A 21,731-nucleotide genomic window follows, 5' to 3' on the forward strand; every position below is an offset into this window, starting at 1 on the left:
TCGATGTGGAAAATAATTATTTTTGCAGAAAAAAGGTTCAACTAAAAATACTGCTACAGTCTAAGATGCTGAGACCCTGAGGCAGCAGTAAAAGTAGGCATGTGGAGGGTTTCAGACTCTAGTCTGGGTGTTTCAGGGCCTTCACGTAAAGCAAAACTGACTGTGCAGCAGCTGGGAAACCGTTCTGCAGGTCCATAGAAGGCAGTGGTTCCTCTGAATGCTGCTGGGAATCCGTTCTGCACGTGAAAGCAGAAACCAACTTGATTTCATGACGGATCAGAACTCCTGGAGTAACCAGGTCTGTTTGGCTATCTACTGAACTGTAAAGTGCCTTGAGATGACATGTGTTGTGAATTGGCGCTATAGAAATAAACTGAATTGAAATTGAATTCAATTGAATTGATTTGGTGAAAAAAGATCTCCCCTCATATCAGTGACATGTTTAGGTTTTCACAGGTGAATTCCCAGCATCAACCAGTAGGATTACGAAACCTGTAACAGAAGCACCAAGGTCTCTAAGAATGCAACTTTTAAAAAATGCAGTAAGTACAGAACAACACTTTTAAATCATTGCAGAACTTTTTTTTTGTTTAGTTTTATGAGCAATATAAAAAAAAAAAAACTAAAGTACAGTCATTTTTATACTTGAGAAAATAGCAATTATAGTAAAAGACAAGTGACTTAGTCCTGAGTTAAGGGAAACTTCTGTTGTTTTTCTGCGGTTTTTAAGGTGCTTTCAAAGGGTGACAGCTGGTGTAGTGGTAGAGCATACAGTGGCTACCATTGCTGCCATCCAGGGCTTTGACCCTTTGACCTTCCTACCTGCTTTCTCTCCCTGGTTTAATGTCAGGACTAGCACCTAAAACACTGTAAAATAAGAAAAGAAAGGCACAGAGTCAGAATTCTTTTTACTCACGAGGAGAGTAGGAAGAGACCATGCAGTTACAATCTCCAGCCCACTCCGCCGGTCTTCAGCTTTCTCCTTGCTATTTATTAAAGTCAGGGGATGTCCCCAGTTACACAAGCTGAGGTTGTACTAAAGGAAAGGGAAACAAAATGACCTTACTTTGAACCTCAGCACATATGTCAAAACAATGTGGTTGTTTTGCAATTAAGTTTATTCCAAGCACACACGTTTAGAAGAAACATGCGATAGAGGATGTTCAGGCCTCTTTCACAACCTGTCCGTTGCACCTTTATCTGTAACGATCTTTATCAAGAGTTAATAAGAGATGAATCACACATTATACATCATAATGGTTCATTAGTACACAACCCATGAACCACAAATGGAGTCAGAGTATAAATAAGATATTTCCAACATTTCCAGTCTGATTACTGGGAATAAAGGCCACCAGAACTGAAAAATTTAAGAAAACAAATCCATTGTTTTAAAAACTCGAGTTCTGCAGGATTAACAAAAGGAGGAGCTGAATAATAGAGCTTATTAGAAAGACGTTGACATTTACAACAGTAAACACATTCTTCAGCACAGACGGATGATTATCTGTTTAATTTCAGAGCATCACAGGTTGTGTTGAAGTCATAAGGGTGAAGCTCTACAGATATAGAAGCTGTTTGCTGAGAAAAAAGCCTCTTATAATTATGCTTGGGGCACAAATATTCCAAACTGGAGAATGTCTGCTTAGACTGAAAACACTGTTTCTGCTTGATTTTGAATTCAGACCAAAATAAATATTTCCCTCTATATGTAAATACACGGATGCGTATAACCATCATTGTATTTACCGTCTGGTCTACAGTACAGCCCTTTTTTTCCTCTGTGAAAAAAGATGAAGATGCTGTTTGTGTCCCTACATGTAATCTCTAAGTAGAGGCGCGTTCAGGAGTGCAGTGATGCAAAGCGAGGAGACGGACGAGTTTCAAGGCAAATAGAGCGGAGCCAAACCCGCGGTGGACTGATTGAGTTCAACAATCTGAGCTTTTCTGTCGTTTAGGGACTGGATGTGACTGTGAAGCAGGGAGAAGGAGAGCTGCCCAGACAAAGCTTTTTTTTTTATATCAAAATGGAAGATAGGAAAATAAATGTTGACATAGGATAAAGGAAGGAATGTTGTGGGAGGTTTGTGGTTGGCTTTTCAAGAAGTTGTTTTCATTTAGAAAAATTGGTAATCATTCCTGGGCTGCTCAGCGCCACAGTGGGTAGCACTGCTGCATTGCAACAAGACGGCTCTGGGTTCCAATCCTGACCTGGGGTCTTTCTGCGTGGAGTTGTTACCTTGTTTTAGTAACAAGTAATCTAGCTAATTACTTTGACTGTAACTATAACGCAGTTACCATTGCAGACACCCCGTTACTGCGCGTTACTCAGGTCGCACAATGAACCTTTTATTCATGGTAGGACTCGTGCGCGCCTTGTCCTGAGAGAGGGGAGGATGAGAATGGCTGATGTATAGTGAGATTCCGTCTGTCAGTTGGGTAGGTGGGTGTTTCTGCTGGTGGGTGTTAACGTACAGCACACACAGAGAGATGGAGAGTGAGGAGGACTCCAGCAGCAAAACAGCGTTTTCCACATGGAAATACCGGCGTTACGTCCAGCTCCGTTTCCCCATCACATACGGTTTCCCCTATATCTCTGCACAGCGCAGGCAGCACGATTCACCGCGCAAGCGACAGGAAACGCGCATGCTAGCTAAAGGCGCGCAACAGTCGCCCTGTGCTTGCGCCACAGGAGAACTATGGAGAGCGTGAACGATCAAATGAAAGCCTAGATGGAGAAAGGGAGAAATCTGGATGGATGGATGGATGGATGGATGGATGGATGGATGGATCAGATACACTTCCTCCGGTCTTAAGCATGGGGGAACGCTATCTGACGGGGTTTATAGGCCGTCAGATAGCGTTCCCCCCTGATGTCATTTATGTTGAGTTGCAATAAATGCTAAACTCTCTGCAGGTTCTTGTCTTTGTCGTCCGCTCTATTCAGCTGGCTTTGAAACACACGGCGAGAAGGTGGGGGCTGGGTGGTGAGGGTTACGGGGGCCAGAAACGCAAAAGTAACACAATAGTTACTTTTACTAGTAACTAGTTACTTTTATTGTGGAGTAACTCAGTAAGTAACTCAGTTACTTTTTGGGAGAAGTAACTAGTAACTATAACTAATTACTTTTTCAAAGTTACGTGCCCAACACTGATGCTCTCTTCATCCTCTGACATGGGAGCTGGCTCGGAGCTCGTCTGCCTGGCTGTGTGTTTCCTGGACGGGGCCGCCTGTGGAGCTGGTTGACAGTTGCTTTTTGTATCTATGCTTCTTTTTCTATGTCTGCTTCTGTCTCCTTGAACCCCAGTGGGCCTCAGCAGATGGCCGCTCACACTGAGCCTGGTTCTGCTGGAGGTTTCTTCCTGTTCAAAGGGAGTTTTTCCTCTCCACTGTCGCTACAAGCATGCTTAGTGTGAGGGATTGCTGAAGAGTCAATGAGTCGATGCAATCAGCTGGTTTTCCTGACGTCCATATATCTATACTTATACTTATATATATATATATATATATATATATATATATATAGAGAGAGAGAGAGAGAGAGAGAGAGAGAGTGACAAAGAGCAGGAAAGCTCTTATTTACAGATCCTGAAGAAATAGCCTGAATTTTGTGATAATATCAAACTTGTGGAAACTGTAAAACAACTGAAGAAGATTTGACCATTTGAAAGTTGCTGCTCTGCAAAGAGCAATGACTGGAAGCCAGCTGCTTTAATCTGTATACTTTGCATATCTGACCTCCATCAACGCCTCTTAGGCTTCATGTCAAAGATCTATGCTATTTTTTCTATATAAAGGTAATTTACAGCACGTGTGTAACATATATACATTGCACAGACATGTTAAATGTCCAATAAACACCAACTTTTAACTGTTACACACACAATTAAAACAACCTTTCTGCAAGTTAGTCTGACATGGACATGTTTAATGTTTTATCATCTAAAGGAGGAACAATATGCTTAAAGACAGCAGTCTGAACACTCCGGTGTTATGGTCTTGGTTAGTTTTCTTTTGAGTTTTCACTTTCACTTTGATCTGTTTTTCTTTGTTTTCCTGCTTTATTGGTTTAATTCCTATTTTGTGGTGTTTTCTGGATCTATTTGAGTTCTTAGGCATTTCTTGCTTGCCTTCTGTTGCCCTCTTGTGTCAGTCTCCTTTCCTCTAGCTCCTTCTAGAATCCTTTGTTCACATTTGCTCCCAACCAGCTCATTAGTCCTGCCTTTGTTCAGTCTCCTATATATACTCTCCCTGTGCAGTTCCTCTGTGCTGGTTCTTTTCCTGGCCCCTCATCTATGCTTTCCCTGATGTCTCCAAGGTTCCGATTTTTCTGTATTTGTTATGTTGGATTTTTGGATTCCTGCCTCAGTCCTGTGAGTACTTCATTAAATCTACAAAACCCACCTCTGCCTCCTCACCTCTGCATTTGGGTCCTCAAAACCTCAACCCAACTGTGACACCCGAGAGGTCAGTCAGGCAGGGCATTGATGCTGATGGAAAACCCCAGCATGGTGTGCACACGTGAAAAAAGCCCCGCTACAAGAAGGGGTAAAACTTTACAGAGATTTATCTGAGCAATGTAGCTTACAGTGTGAAATGAGAGCTAACAGCTCCTCTCAGGTTCAGCTTTGCTCTGATTAAGGTCACGATGGAGCGCTGAGTGTTTCATTTCAGGGGCGGGGCTTTTGGGATCCAGCAAATTGTTACTTTATAAAGCAAAACATCAGAAAACATGGCAGACGTTGCGTCTTATTCCGATTTATTGAGCGCTGTGCAGTGTTTTTCACCACATGTGCAGATGGGGGCTCTTTTTCCTCGGTCCCTGTCTGTAGATTTATATCTATATGTAATGTTTGTATGCAAAATGGAAAAGACATCCCCTATTTGCTGCTATAGATAGTGACATGCACCAAGCATCACTGCAATGCAACGCGTCAACAAAGCCATGGTATTTTATTAGGAGTTAATCAACATGCACCGGTCAGATAAACAGCCGTATCCTACTGATTTATTATCTGATTTTATTTATTACGGCTCATGTTTAAGATGATACAACTGCAGATTAGAGTCGTGGGAAAAATAGTTTCTACAATATATCATGATTTTGTCATGTTGGGCTTCAGGTGCCTAACCCACATGCAGAAACACTCAGAGACTGGGAAAATGTTCAAAGATTTATTGAAGTAAAAGCACAATCAATAAACAGATCCAGGGTTATCAGATCCAGGACTGGTCACGACTGGGTTCACTGCAGAGGGGGACAGAGGAGTTAGTGGAGGTCCAGGTAATTTGCAGGATGAAAGTATGCAGGTCTGTACCTGTTCAGGAGTTTGAGCAGAGCGGCAGAGGGGGGGGACCAGGAGGGTCCAGAGGCTTTTGGCAGGCAGAGGGCTTGGCTGAGGCAGAGCTTGGTTTGAGTGTTGGCAGGTTCTGATTTGAGTTTTCCCTTCCAGTTTCTTCAGAGAGCGGACAGGCAGGTCTTTGACAGGGATTATTCTCCAGGGTTCTTCAGAGAACAGACAGAGAAACTCTTCTGGGTTTCTGGTATCAGGCAGGTTCAATCTAGGAAGCAGAGAGGAGAAAACAGATCAGGTTCAGGTTTCAGGTTTTCAGGTAGTCAGAGATTCAGACAGGCAGGTTGGCTCAGGCTTGCTAACCATAACTGGCAAACACTCTGGCACAGGAGAGACGTCCTCTGCCTCCTTATATACAGATCCCCTGATGAGCAGATGAGCGACAGGTGGTAGCAGGTGAGCACAAGCCCTCAGGAAGGGATCCTTGGCGCCCTCTGGTGGGCAAACCTCCGGATCCCAACAGATTTAGTCTGCCTGATATATCGACTTTTCAGTTGCTAGTAGCGTTTTAAAAAAAACAAAAACATTTTTACCTAAAACAATGAGGGAAAATGGGCCACATCTGACTGCCACTCCAGGAGATGGCGCTGAGGAGCCCTGCTGCTGTGCGGCGCAGCACCTTTCCTTTAACTGAGGCTGATCAACATTTACATCACTTGCTTTTTTATCGATACATTTAATTTTAATAGCTGGAAAAAAATAGCGCTATATATAGTGATATTGCAATATCATGATAATATTGTATCATGACCCCAATTATTGTGACGTGTATCGTATCAAAACACCCATGCCAATACTCTACCCTACTGCAGATGTGATGATATATGCATGATATTCAGGGTTTCCTAAAAGGTTGTTTTTGTTTAACCCTGTCGGGGTCCGTCTGCTTGTTGTGATACGACCCCGGTGTATTCTTTTGATCTGATAACTACAGTAAGTTGTGCTGTTGTTCCCTGGCAGAAGCATAGATGCCACATCATTTGGCATTAGGGTGATTTTCAGAGACTTGAATTAAAACTGTGTGGAACTTGACCGTCCTTCTGTCCCTCTGTGATGGCGTTCAGTGCGTGATGAAGCCGACAGAACCCAGGTCACTCCGCTACCTTCTCCTGCATGTTATTAAAAAGCAATTTGCAATCAGAGCAACAAAATCAGTTAGTCCTTTAGCAGCTCAAAATGTAATAGTAACCCAGTTCTGTTAGGATTCTTGAATGCTTTACTGCCTCCTGGTTCCAAATACTGCACAGTCATGTTCCAGTGAGCTGCCAGGAGTTGGCCGTTACTCAATCCTTTTTCTCCCATGCCTCACAACACCAGCAGCTGTCAGAGTAGGTTTGTTGACATCCTTTCTGTGTAGATAAGGAGACATAGTGATCATCATTCACGTATCTGATCACATACACCTGAAATTAAAAGACAGCATTTTGGAAAAAAAAAGTGCAGAAAAGGTATCGGCCGCTTGTAAACTGTTTCCTGATAGATAAATAACCGTTATATTAGCTGCCATATTAACATCATCTTATGACATTCACATTAGAGCTGGAAAACCAGCTCCATCCCTTAAAAATGGTCGTTGAGGTTGTTATTGGCCTGCATTACCAGATACTGGCCCATTCCTCTGAAAAGGCAGTCGTTAAAGGTCATTGTTGGCCTGGCTGACCTGGAGAGATATTTTGTTCCCCTGCATAGCAATGGGGGTTCAGATGGTATTGGGAAGGAATTAACTCTATTGCTGCTTTGTAGGTTTTTAAAAGCTGAAATCTGAGACCCCCCCATCTGTTTAAAGGGGTCATAGAATGTAAACCAAGTTTCCATTGTCATTGATGAATAACGATAGTACAGTGGGTAAAATAGACGTACAGAGAAGTTCAAACCCCCTCAACTCCTCCTTTCTCTGCAAATCTCACAATTCTACACTTCCACCATAAAACAGGCGAATTCAAACAAAGCTCCGAATAAACGCCAATTCGGGGATGTTGCCTTATTTGGTTCTAACCTGTACTTTTGTCACACCCTGAAATGTACATCCAGACCAGCCCACTGGTTCACTGGCCTAAAACCATGAATAGAGGAAGATGGAAGACAGCAGTTTAGCTGTTCAGCTACAGTTGGGTTTACTTCTACAAGAATTACAAAGCAGGAAGTTTCTCTATTGAAAATGAGCCAGAACCACGGGTGGAAATGCAGCGTTCCAGGCTGACCGGAGGAAGGGGAACATTTTCAGTCTTCCCAAGGATCTGAAGACTCGGCAGGAATGGATCATTTCTGTCTATCAGAAGATCCCTGCAAAGTTTGATGCTCTGCTGTTCATTTGCTCAAAGCATTTTACTTCATTTCACTTCTTTTACTGAAATGAGGGGCTGTTCCCACCATAAGGCCGTCACAACCGCAAGCTGGAAGTAGAATTCTGTCGCTAACCTGTTGATAGCAATGCTAGCATATCTGGGCCGCTGACTGGACCGGACCGGGCATTCGAACCGAACGATTTTGAAATTCCTCCTGGACATTTTTTTAGGTCTGAAAAGTAGGACATATCCGGGAAAAAGAGGACGTCTGGTCACCCTACCATATCAACAATCTGATGTTTCAGTGAGTGAGTGCTTGTTGCTATGATGCGTCTCTGCTCAGCAGCTTGGCTCGTTGTAAACCAACCAATCAGAGCACAGCTCATCTAAATATTCGTGATTATACCATAAAAGGAAAAAAAACCTGTGGTTTCATTCTAGGGCTTTTAACCTTTAGGGCTCATAGAACAGCAAATATGCCATTTTCAGCCCAACCAATGTTACACACCCTATTCAGAGACCTTAAAGGTGCAGCAGGAGAAGATAAGCTATATTTTTGAACATGCACAACCATGCCTCTCCCTTCGAACCCCTGGAAACCATACCTTCAAAACACATGAACGTGCATGCTGTCTCCAGCGCCTCTAAGCAGCTGAAGTGGTGCGTCACACGGAGCTGGCAGGGAGACAGACAGCACTGATGATGCAGAGCCCCCCACCTGCCCGGTAAGGCAGGCGCGGGGAAGCACGTGGCCGCCCTGGTGACGGTATGCTTCCCTCCGCCTGCCCGGTAAAATCTGTTCACCATAGGCGTGAACGTAGCATGACAGTGGCTAGCTTCCAGCCAAGGTGTCCTGCACGAGCATTGGGGGGTCGATTCGTTCATGTGTTAGGGTACGCGCACATGGGGGAGGGACAAGCAGACAACCAGGATTGACGTGTCATGGAACCAATCGTGTACAACGGACCATCTTTTGTGATTGTTGGCGTTACTCATTGATTTCTCACTGTAGCGGGGACGGTTAACATTAGTATCACTTTTAGACCTCCTATTTTACTGCTTGCTAAGCAGCTGTGGGGGGGTCTTTAAGACACATGGTAAAAAATGTGCTAAAAAAAGATCTACTGCACCTTTAAGGACCAGCACCAGATACCCTATGGAATCATTCTATGAACCCTTTAAGGTTGCTTTTTCTCTAGAAGCCATCTTAACCCCCATCACTATACAGGGGGACAAAATATCTCCCCAGGTCAGCCAGACCAACAATGACCCTTAATGACTGCCTTGGGTCTGTCATGGTCTTGGTTCTGCTGTTCTATTCTTTGCTCCTTGTTTTCTAGATTTATTGGTTTAATTCCAGTTTTGTTGTATTTCTAGATTTATATTAGTTCTCATGTTTTTCTGTTGTCCCCTTTTGCCCCCTTGTGTGTGTATGTTCCTTTCCCCTTGGCTCCTTCGTTGTCTCCACTCACACCTCTTCCTTGTCAGCTCGTTAGCCCTCCCTTTGTCTCTCTCTGCTATATATGCTCTCCCTCTGCTCTCACTCTTTGTTGGTTCCTTGTCTTTGCTGTCCTCCCATGCTGTTGTCCACGTTCCTCGTCTCTCCCTCGTAGTTCTTTTCTGGCTTGCTTTTCATTATTAGTTGGATTTTTGCATTCCTGCCTTTGTTACTGTTTTTGCCCCATTAAACTCCCAAGAAATCTCCTCAGCCTCTCTGCCTCTGCATTTGAGTCCTCTACCAAAACTAACCCTGACAGGGTCAGTATGGACTCAACGCTAAAACTGATATTTTGAATAGAAAAACTTCCTGGATGGGAAGAGAAACGTCTTCAAACTTAGAAACAAAGTACAGTGGATTGTTTTTTAACTTGAACTTTCTGAAGTTTTTTATAAAATTAAAACTGGTAAACCTATAATTTTTCCTCCTGACGATTTCTGGATAGAGCAGATTGACAGATTTTTTATCATAAATGCTACATTTTTTTTTTTCCAATCTTGCTGTAATTCCTGCTCTTAGTCGCTCTGTCACCTAAAGGTGTTTTTTACAGTCTCTATACTCCAGTTAATGATTCATCTGTTGCTAAAGTAGTTGATGATTATTTCAATAATCGATTATTAGGATTAATTGTTTCAGCCCTAGATCTGCAGGGCCAGTATCGCCAATACCAAACCAATAATTCAACTTTATATAAACCTTTGTCCTTTTAGATGTTTAGTTGTTTTCAGTATTTGGACAACGCTTTCAGGAAAAAACCTTTTTGTTTTCCTATGAAGTCTGTTAATCCTTGATCATGTGGCAGTGAGTGAGACTGGAAACCTGCTGATTGTTTACGGGAAGAGAAATGAGCGTCTTTTTTGGCGCAGCACCGTGGTATCAGATCCCTGAGCTACACGGCTAATCAGTCTGTAATCCCTGTGCTGCTGATGTGACTCTATCATTTTCTCATCAATGCTGTTTTTGTCTCCATGTCTCCCTACATGTCTCAGAGCGGGGACGGTTGTTTCCCGGTGATTGAGCCATTGTTTGGACTGCCTGTTGGGCGTGTTTACACGGATCGCTGCTCCCAGGCTGCTGGCTGATGCAACCTGTCCTTTTTAATCTCCTGATCATCATTTGAGGCTGAAAGGAATGAAGTAGTTCAAACCTCACTGACATTTGCGTTGTTTTCATCGTTTTTGTTGTTTTCTAATCACAAGGATGAAGATATCTTCCAAAAAACATTCTCCTGAGCTTAGATATGTTAGGAGAAAGAGGCTAATGAGTAAGGGAATCCATTTAACCCTGCAAGGTGATGGAAGTGACCTAAAAAAGTGATGAAGACTAAAATTAAATTAAAGATACAGCATGTAGGGACATTTCTTCCAATAAATTAGGATTAAATTTGCTTTGGCAAATAGATATAAGTGCCGAAATGAAAGTGTGACACTGGTTTGAAGGGAAAAACCAGGAGCCAAATGTTTTCCATTAAATACACGGATGCTGTCTGGGAGTCAGACTAATGGAAGTAACTGAGCCATTACTGTGTCTTTCTCTTCCTGTTCCTGTCACCTCCTCCAGACAGGTAGAAAAAGAGGCAGAAAAACGAAGTGTCGTTTTTTTTTAAAGCTTTTTACTAAAGGTTTTCTGTATCATCGGGTGGAGAGGAGGACTGGAATGCAGAGCAGAGGCAGAGTAACCATTCGTCCAGTTCAGCGGATGATGGACAACAAGAGTTTTTAGTGAAATAAAACTTACAGAGAATATTTAGCTCCAGCTTTGGTTCATATGCTGTTTTCATTCTAAATTGGTTTTAATATAAAAAACAAAAAATGAAGACTTTGTTATGCAATGTTTACACACACATGTATGTTGTGTTATATTCATTTTTTTAGGCTTAAATTCAGTTCACACCTCAGTCTTAAAGGAATAGTACACCCAAAACATGATTAGCCTTCATTTTCTACTCACCCCCATGCTGAACAACACTCTGGAGTACTTTTTTGATATCTCAAATGCATCTGGAGATCTGGGAGGCTTCTTGCTGTCTGCTGACATTCAAATAATGGAGGTCTATGGCGCCCGAGGCAGAAAGGTCCATAAAAGTCCACAAAAAACGTGTCCATATTCCTCTATACTGCTCGTCCAATGTATTCCAAGTGTCCTGAGTGGGTAGCATCCAGAATTTACTCGAAACGAAGTCATTTAGAATGTTTTTAGAGCATAAACAGTAGTGTATAGGATTTCCTGAAAGCGTGCGCCTGCGAGTTCACGACGCTACGGAAGCCGGCAGACCAAACCAGATGAAAGTGCGCATTCAGCTCGGCAAAGAACTCATGCTCTTCCTCAACACTGAAGTCCTCAGACATTTTTCTTTCGTTGTTTCTTTCTTTGCACAGGTAAACAGCACATTTCTTCTTCTACGTTTCCATTAGACGTAGCAGAGCAGACGCTGAATGCGCACTTTCATCTGGTTTGGTCTGCCGCGGTTTCCGTAGACTCGTGAACGCGCTTTTAGGAAATCCTATACACTACTGTTTATGCTCTAAAAACATTCTAAATGACTTCGTTTCGAGTAAATTCTGGACGCTACCCACTCAGGACACTTGGAATACATTGGACGAGCAGTATGGAGGAATATTGACACGTTTTTTGTGGACTTTTATGGACCTTTCTGCCTCGGACGCCATAGACCTCCATTATTTGAATGTCAGCAGACAGCAAGAAGCCTCCCAGATCTCCAGATGCATTTGAGATATCAAAAAAGTACTCCAGAGTGTTGTTCAGCATGGGGGTGAGTAGAAAATGAAGGCTAATCATGTTTTGGGTGTACTATTCTTTTAAACCTGACCCCCACCGTAGGACGTCTCTTTGCAGGGAGCAGTCGCTGGTCCCCACAAGCAGTGGTGGAATGTGTCAACGTACATTTACTTGATTACTGTACTTAAGTACTTTTTTTGACTATCTTTATTTCAGTCATTTATTTAGTTCCTTGTTCCTTTTGGCTCAGCTTAGAATTTTAATCCTCTGTTGCTGTTTTTTATTCCATAGCAGCCCTTAGTACTGAATCTGGACGTCACTGATTTAGAGATTTAATGGCGTTCCACAGATGAGAGAAACTCAGAGCAGATATTATTAGTTTATTTCTATAGCGCCAATTCACAACACATGTCACTTCGTCCGCCGCTGGCTATAAGTCTCCAGCATATTCCTGGAAACGGTCCCCACCAGATAACGAAAACATGGCTACACCCATAACTCTCAGGTAGACTTTTATTCTTGATCAATATCTAGAACCTTTGCTCTGAATGAAAAAATAAAGGTAATAAACAGGACCAGTGACAGAGGGTCTCCTGTAGGGGGAGCTCTAGTGGTACATGTTCACTTTGAGAGTGAAACCCATCACTGTTTGAAGACGTTTCCATGGCGATCAGGCAGAAATTAGGGGGGAGTCTGGAAGGTCCTTTGTCTTTTCTTGAGTTCAAGTTTCTATTAGGATAACCATTCATTTTGTGTAAGTCCTTTTTATAAGCAAACAATGACTCTGGTTTAGCGCCCCCTGAAGGCCACTGGCAGCACTGCACGGTATCTAAATGAACCAATCATCCTTTGTGTTCCAGTTCTGGTATCAGTTTGGTCCCAGAGTTCAGCTGATTAGCTGAGGGTCGGAGCTAACAACTGTTAGCTTAGTTAGCTCTGGTGTTGAAGGGGAGTTCAGACTGACGGATAGTGGCGTTCTGGGTCACATGACCCATTCAAAGGCGGATAGACTCTGAGGTCATAGTTTTAGAGAAGAGCAGCAAGGGATGAATATAAAATCTTTTGATACATCTAAAATGATGCTAATACTGGGGTCAAAGGTCACACAGTGATGCTGTGATCTGATTGCTCAGTTGGCTAGTTAGATCATTACCTTCAGGGTGGGACACAGTGTGCAGAAGGAGGGAACTACCCCAGGCATCCATTTACTGTCTCAGGGTGTGCCTCAAGGTTCAGCCCAAGGTCCCCTTTATTTATTTATCACTGAAATCCTGTTTTTGCTCCTTGTAGCTGGAATGAAACTCAGAAAAACTTGAATCTGAGTGAGATGTGCTTATTCCATGCGCCTAAACGGTTTCTGGATGACTTTGAGGCAGATGGATGTTTTTTCAGATGTTTAGTAGCTGACTTTGAACCATGGAATTAGTTGGTATGTATTCGTGTTGTTTTCTGTTGAGATAAAATAAGTTTGATTCTAGTGAAACTAGACTTGGCCAGGAAACTCTCGAAAAATATATTTTTTAAGTTTCTTCCTGATTTTACAACGTGTAAAACCAAAAGAGTTGAAGACGTTTCACTTCCCATCCAAGACCTCCCCTATTCAGCCGGGCCAACAATTCTCCTTAACGACCCCCTTTCAGAGACATAGACAGGTATGGGGCATTGCAGGCTAACAAAGAAGCCAGACGACCCCCATTCCAAAGGGGGGAACCCGTTCATCTGTTTCTATTTGCATGTTTTCTAAACTAAAATAAGGTTTTGTTGGGCTGCTGGATAAAACCTGGAACTCTGAATTGAAAAAGCTTCCTGGATGGGAAGAGAAATGTCTTCAAACTTTGAAACAAAGTCCAGTGGATTGTTTTACTTTTTGGAATGACTATGAGCTGGATGACTGAGAATCTTCACCAGCAACAGGTAAAACAAACAAACAAAACAAGATTAATTGAAGGAAAGTCTGAATGCTGAATGCTGCAAAATCAAACAGTGGTAACATTTTTGTCCAGTTTTTAAAAGAAGCAACAAGCTAACTAAGGACTATAAAGCATTCACTTTCATTTTCAATGCTGACATTATATCTGTTCATACAGGAGCAGTACGGGGACTTAAACAAGAAACAAAACCGGTGGACAGAGAGACTATCGCTCAGGGAGAGCGACTGAAAACCACAAGCAGTCCCGAATAACAGGAAACCAACTGGAAAAAATCTAAATGTGAAAAAAACAGGGCATTGAAACAATCGTGAGAACATGAAAGCAAACAAAGACCTAAATAATACACCAAGAAGATAAGAAAAGCAAACAAAAACCTTCCAGATCGTGCAGCGCCGTTCAGGGCCAGTAGAAAATGGTTTCAGGTGTTGCTGTTTTTCTAATGAATGCGTTTTAATTAGACCAATGATTTTACTGGCAGATGAGGTGTGGTCTCTCAGGAAAAGACCAATCAGAGTCTGCCTAATGAAGAAATCCTTTATCACACTGCAGCTCCAGCTGCCTCCCTTCCAACGGCTCATGTTCTGAAGAGCTGCTGTCATGGATGTTCTGAGAAAATTACACCAGCAGTCACAGCAGATAGAGATGGTCCATTTTGAAGATAAAGGGTTTTGATCTTGTTCTGTTATCTGATCAGATCCTAACTCTAACCTGTATCTTGTCTTTCTGTTTTTCAGGTTCTTGTTAACCTGAGGGTTGGCGAGGGCAGCCATGGGCCTATCACTGGATCTTTGAGAAGAGCCGGATTTCCTCTCTCTCGTCTCGCTTCCCACCCCGTTTTTGCTGTAATTTACCAGTAAACCTGGAGGACTGATCCAGAACCTGCCGTGACTCTGCCTTGTTTCACTCATCTTTAGATCATGGAAACCGTTTTTCTCATTCCTGGCCATTCAGAACGGCCTCTTCCTGCGCTGCTGCTGTTATTTGCCTCCTTTTTACTGATGAGGGGGTGCTGTCATGCAGCCCCCTCCGGTCCTGAGTCGGATTCCTGCTCCACCTTAGTGCAAAACCGTTTCTTTGGATTCTTTTTATCATCATCAGCATTCCCCTCTGTGCCTTGTTCCTGGACCCTGCAAAACCCAGATCCACGAAGGTACACTATTTTCATCAAGGTGACCAAACCCACAAGAGGCTGCAAGTCGTTCCAGCTTCGCACCTTCCAGTACGACTCCTTCTTGGAGACCACACGCACTTACCTGGGCATGGAGAGCTTCGATGAGATTGTGAAACTGTGTGACACCTCTGTCCCGGTGGCCTTCCTGGAAGCTGGGAAGCAGTTCCTACAGATGAGGAAGGGACCTCCTCAGGCAGGCGCGGTGATCCAGAAGGTCAATGAGGAGTTTAAAACCGAGTACCTGGTTGTAGGGAAGCGCAATCCAAGCATGGCGGCCTGTCAGATGCTGTGCCAGTGGCTGGAAGACTGCTTGTCCTCAAGCACGTCCAACAGACCCTGTGGCATAATGCAAACACCCTGTGTGTGTTGGGACAAGCCTCCTCTGCTCAGTGTGGGAGATAGCTGCTATCACAATGGAGTTTACTTGGAAAACTGTTTACCCAGCGGGAAAGAGAGTAGAAAAAATGGCGAAATAAATGGTGAGTAATATTCATTTTATGGTGCTTGAGAGGAAAAAAAATCATTGTTCGTGTTTGAACCTAATAGAGGCGCTGAAAGGCTGTGATCAACAAGTATCTGTGCTTCTGTAAAGCAATAAGAATATAACTAGCCTTCCATTAAAATGCACTGTTTGGTCTTTCCCGTGAAGGTCAGTGGTGCTGCTTAGCATGCGCTCGGCAAGATGTCAGAGAAATGCTATCTCCAGTGGCCATCAAAGCAGAGAAAATGTGTATGATTTGTGAAAAGTGAGGACAGCTGTATGACTTTGCCTCAGAAGCACTCGGGGTGTCTTAGCTGCAAATGGGAGAAAGAAGGAGAGAAAGAGGCAAATGGAGGGTTTTGGGTTTCCTCTGATGGAAATCCACTCTGTGACCTTGCTGCGTCGGCACCGTCTTCAGTCTCCTCGCAGTCCAACAAGTGACACTCGATCGGCCTCAGGGAAGCTTCGGGAAACTGAGGAGAATCGAGTGCAGATATTGGAAAGCTGTGAAGATGGGGGGGGGGTGTAAATAGAGACAAAAGAAGCTGCTAGACACACAGAAAGACTCAAACGCTGCCGGCTAAAGTGGCCAAAGGCTCCTGTGTTGAAGTCTAATTGTCTGCTGCTTGATCCATGTGCCCCCCTCCCCCCCCTTTGGACAGGATGCGGTCTGACATCTCTATCCTTACTTCTATACTTTGTCAGGACTATGGCCAGTGGGATAAAACATTTCTTGGCTCCCCTCATCCCCCCACAACCGTTTCCAGCATCTATCTTTGAGTTTCTTTCCCTAATCAGCCTTTGGACTTTTTCCCTCTCCTCCTCCTCTGCCTCCTTCTTATCGGGCCCACCATCGCTGCCTCGACGTATCTCCCTCCCCGGGCTGATGGTGGGCTGATACTGAGCCAGTCATGGGTAGCCAACCAAGCAAGATGTTGCATTGGGTATCTCCTGCCTCATCCACCTCCAGTCTCCAAAGAAGCTAATATCCCTTTGCTCCCTCTGCCTCCTCTTCAGTAGTTATCATACTTATGTAATGCTGCGTATGGAGCTGAACAGCAGGATGTGGGAAGTTTGTGCCTTAAGGTGTGAAACTTAAAACAGACTATACCATTCACCGTTTGTTTATGAAGGGATAAAAAGCAGAGGCCATATTATAGCTTTTCTATGGCATTGTGCTCCAGCCTACGCATACAGAACGTATTCTAGACAGGATCCAGGCTTTTCAGTAAACTCCTGTTATATATCTCTGTAATAATCTGGCCTGTCTCCTACTATGCCTATAAAAATAAACAGGAACCATCTGTTCATGTTTGAATAAAGCAATGTACATCAACAATTCATACAGATAGTGTTTACTTCATCCTTTTTGAGCTGGGGAAGTTGCTGTCGCCCTCTGCTGGCCGTATTTCCTCACTCATCCATCAGTTTATCGTCTTATTTGCTCCACCTTTAAAGAACACCAACATTCAATGTTGTGCCAGTTCCTAATAGACCTTTTTCACACTTCCGGGTTTTAAAGCGGATGTGGGGTTTGACAACTTCCGGTGGCTATAGCGTTAGCATAAAAGTCTAAGAAAATGGCTCAGTCTCGGCGCAGTTGTTTTTGTTCTGTACCTGGTTGTTCATGTGGGGCAAGAAAACAGCCATATCTGTCCTATCATGCATTCCCACAGATTATGTTGCAACCGCAACAGAAACATAAAACAAATAGTAACAACTGAACAGGAAAATGTTAGAATAAGCTCTAAGTAGTCCAGAAGTCGTACGTGAAAGTTCTTCGGCCGTCAAACATGAACAGGAACTCGAACCAACGAACAAGAGCCAACCGGCTTTCTGACTGTTTCAAACCTGCAGCTTGTGCGGTTCCTCATTTTTCTTTATGGATCTGAAGCATCTAGCTCTGACAACTACCTGTCCCTCGACAATATTTGACACTACAGGCATGCAGAAGTAAAGCATAGTTTCAACATCAAGCATCATCTAGAATCTCAGAACTAACATAACATTCTAGCATGCTGTTTTTCACAAACTGTAGTGGCAAACAAATTTCAGAATGTCAAAATATAACTGAAAAGTTTAAACTATGTCCGTCTCCAATATTTCACATAATTTAGATACTAAGTTAGGCTTCATTACGATGTTTGTGTAGCTCATATCTTGGAGCTAGCGGTTAGCTCGCTAAGCTACGTATTTTCTTACCTTGATAGCTGTGGATATATTCTTCGTGGAAGAACTTGTATCCTTTCACAGATTTGTTGGTGGGGGAATTCGCCGCAGCGATTTCCTCCGCATCCGCGAAAGAAAGTGTTGGCAAACTAAGTAAGGATGACGAAAAGCACCGGAGGAGAGACATTTTTCAGAGTAAAACAGGAAGTGCTCCAGCCCTTTCAGACGCAGCTTCCGGTTGTCGTGAAAAAGGTCTATTAAAAAGAACAAAATCAAAGTTCAGTTCACTCAGATAAAAATTAGCTAGTTCAAGTTTACAGGTCAGATTAATCAAAGAATAAACGAAGTTCACCAACCTATAAATAAACTAGTTCAAGTTCATTTGGTAAATGAAGCAACAATCCTCCACAATCCAACCTCATATTTTCCCCTTTAAATGTGTGATCATAATATATATAGAAAGAAATGAAAAATTCTGGATGCAGTCCAGGTTGACTGGATGTGCAGTGAAGCCTTTATTTAGCCGAATGACTCAGAACTTCAGGAACATTCAGGAACATTCAGGAACATTCAGGAACTTTCAGGAACATTCAGGAACTTTCAGGAACATTCAGGAACATTCAGGAACTCTCAGGAACTCTCAGGAACATTCAGGTTCTGCTGAGAATATCTGAATCAAATGATTTCTTCCGTTCCTCATTCAGTAGCAGACATTTCCACAGATAGCTCTGATGCTTTAACTCCATGTGAGGCTTTAAATGTGAAGTGTGCACTTTTTGTCCCGGTGGAAACACTTTCCACTTAAACGTGACTTTTTTTCTGTTCCAGTCTTCTTTGTTAGTTGATCAAACTCTGCCAAGTACAGAAGAGGATTAGGGCCGCTGGAAAAAAAAAAGTTAACTGATTTTAAAATTTTATTTCAGTTTAGTATGGAAAAAACTTTTTTCTCTGAATTCTGACTGAATTCTGACAATAAAAACAGTCAGAATTCTGAGATTAAAGTCAGAATTCTGAGATTAAAGTCAGAATTCTGAGAAAAGTCAGAATTCCGACTTTAATCTCAGAATTCTGAGATTAAAGTCGGAATTCTGAGATTAAAGTCAGAATTCTGAGAAAAGTCAGAATTCTGACTTTAATCTCAGAATTCTGACTGAATTCTGACAATAAAAAAAGTCAGAATTCTGAGATTAAAGTCAGAATTCTGAGAAAAAAGTCAGAATTCTGACTTTTTTCTCAGAATTCTGACTGAATTCTGATAATAAAAAAAGTCAGAATTCTGAGATTAAAGTCAGAATTCTGAGAAAAAAGTCAGAATTCTGACTTTTTTCTCAGAATTCTGACTGAATTCTGACAATAAAAAAAGTCAGAATTCTGAGATTAAAGTCAGAATTCTGAGAAAAAAGTCAGAATTCCCATACTAAACTGAAATAAAATTTTAAAATCAGTTAACTTTTTTTTTTTTCAGTGGCCCTAATCCTTTTCCGTAGCCAGGCGCTCTGCTAAACTGGCATCAGAAATCCCAGCAGATGAGTCTGAATGGCGGCTGGCTAACTGAAGTGGTAACCTGTCCTTGGTTGGTCCTTGAAATCAGCCTTAATACTAAAAAGTAAAGCAACTATAATTCTCACATTAAATAAAAAGAATTTTAATATTATTATACTTAATTCAGTTTGTTTGTGAATTTTAGAAATGGTTTGATGTTGGAAGTGTTCTCCCTGATCTGGTGAGTCTGAAGCAGCAGAGCCAGTGGCTCCATTAGAGCGACATGACGCTCCTGCATGGATCACTGCCTAATGGCTCCAACTGAAACCAGCAGTTTGTAGGTCTGGGAAGTTCAGCCTGCATTCTGAGAAGGACCGTTCTGAGAACATGTCCATGTTCCAGCTGTCCTCAGAGTGGACACCGCTCCTGCACTCTGAGCAATCTTTAACCTTTAAGATGAGAGCTACGCTGCTTTAAGGCTATTCTTGGAACATCCTGACATTCAAACAGTGCAGGTAAAAGGTCGCCGCACCAATGTTTGGTGTTACTAACTTCCAAATAAATAAGGATTTATAAATTCCAACCTTATAATCAGACCTCTGGCGCTTCAGTTCAGGAGGTTTGATTTGGTGCTTAGACAGTTCCATTCATGGAAGGTGAAGGAAAAGGAGCGAATAAAGGATCAGAGGGAGGCGAACTCAGGAAGTAGGTGTCTCACATCATTGAATCAAAGCAAACTGTTTTCTGCTACAGTCAGACTTAAGGTTAAGCAGAAAGTATCGGAGCGTTGACCTTTACAGAAGTTTAACTCTGAGCTTCAGGTCTGGTTCTATGAGCCGTCCTGGTCTGATGACCTCAGGCTGTCTGTCTGCATCTGTTTTCTGTTTCAGATCAGTGAGCAAACATAAATATCAGACCCAGACAGGCTGAGTTCATTACAGCTGGATTTGGTAAATTTTTCATTAATCTGTAAATCTTTGCAATAATTCCTGTTGGTTGGATAAAGGGTTAGAGCTAGATATAGGTGAGTTAGATGTGTGTAGTGAGGTGGATCATCCAGCTGCTGGGCAGGTCTGCAGAACGAGTCGTGGATCAGTTCTGATTCACTGCAAAAAAATCAAACCAAGTCAATTTTACTTAAATGATCTGGATTTTTTCTTGAATATAGCAGATAAGTGCAACTTTTTGCCAATGGAATAAGAATAAGAATAATTGATATTTAAAATAATAAGAAAAGAAAAAACTACAGTCTTATTCTGGAAAAACAATCTAGAAAAAAAATAAACATTTCTTAAATTAACTGTATTTACCCTTGATTTAAGTAGTTAAATGAGATAGTTTGGGATGGAATGAGTATTTTTACTCTTAAAATAAGATAATTAGATAATATGCACTTAAAATACGACAATGCAATTGTGATTTCTTATTTTAAATCTTGTCTTTTCCGATTCGTAAAATGTCTCTTTTATCTCCTCAATACAAGAACAAATGCACTTATTTAAAAAAAATGATCTAAAAACAATCTAAGGCTAAACATACTCATCCCATCGGCAGATCATCGTATTTACCCTCTCAAATTAAGAGTCAATACACTTATTTTAGGATGTTTTTTGGACAGAGCGCCGGTTTGAACGGCACAGGAAGGAAAACGGCTTCGTCCTCAGAGGCAGAGTGTCCTTCCTTTAGAGACCTATAGGATTCTTCATGCGGCAGCAGAAACAGGAAGTTCCCTGGAGTTTGGTGGATTTAGGGGAGACGGTGTTCCAGGCGTTTAGCAGGAGATCCATGACTCGAGATTTAATCCCTGATGCAGCCATCAAAGGTTTCACTGATTTGGTCCTTTTGACCTTCACTGCTGCTCTCCTCCTCTTTACTTCATTTCCTGTCCACTGATGTAAAATAAAGGACACAAAAAAGGTGCAGTATCTGTACGATGTCACTAGGGGTCCAGCTGTTACTGCTGCTCTGTTAGATGCAGTGAGTTGGTCTATCCCTGGTTTAGATCGCTGCAAAGAATGGCCTAGTTAAAGTCTAGAGCCAAAGATTTTAAGCTACCGTTGAGAAAAGAGCCTCTAGATGTGAAAACAAACTCTGGGAAAGAATTTCTAACAGACTTCATCCAAATGGAAAGTTTATTTTTAGAAATGATGTTGAAATTAGACTAAAGTGTTTATTTTTAATGTGATTCAATGAGATAAACGTTTAGGGGAGCGATTTCCACCATACAGTACTGAGTAAAGAGCTTTTTAATGACTGATTTGGGGGGGGGGGGGGGGGGGGGGGGGGGTTCAGTAGTTTGTGCTTCAGCGCCAATCCTGCTGTTTCTCTCCTCCTCTTGGTTTTCTCTCTCCTGCTGTAGTTCTAAAGTTTTATCCATCCTAATAAAGCAGCTGTTCCCACAACCTCCCAGTTTATCATCAAACCTCAGAGGTGAATATTTAATGACATCACGTCAGTTTGACGGTTCAGTTACTTCTGTCTGATCGGACGAAAAAAACCGGAGCACGAAATGTGAGATGATGAGGACAGAGGGAGAGGCTGAGGAAGATGACTGCCAGGACTGGGCCTCTTCCTCGCTGGAATCTGAGGGGTTTCCACGGCGCCATAAGGAGCGTGGAGG

The 21,731-nt window shown here is 42.4% G+C and overlaps 1 protein-coding gene across 10 annotated transcripts in view; it reads left to right on the plus strand.

The window, feature by feature from the left end:
* Positions 1-21,731, plus strand: part of adgrb1a (adhesion G protein-coupled receptor B1a) — a 214,979-nt gene that overhangs the window by 24,855 nt on the left and 168,393 nt on the right. For all 10 annotated transcript variants that reach the window (XM_038288397.1, XM_038288401.1, XM_038288398.1 and 7 more), the window contains exon 2: positions 14,543-15,458. In XM_038288397.1, coding sequence (XP_038144325.1) covers positions 14,726-15,458 — 733 coding nt within the window. In that variant the 5' untranslated portion in view covers positions 14,543-14,725. The remainder of the gene's footprint in view (positions 1-14,542; positions 15,459-21,731) is intronic.

Source organism: Cyprinodon tularosa, unplaced genomic scaffold (genome assembly GCF_016077235.1).
Source record: "Cyprinodon tularosa strain WSP-4 unplaced genomic scaffold, ASM1607723v1 ctg254, whole genome shotgun sequence".
NCBI classification, from domain to species: Eukaryota; Metazoa; Chordata; class Actinopteri; order Cyprinodontiformes; family Cyprinodontidae; genus Cyprinodon; species Cyprinodon tularosa.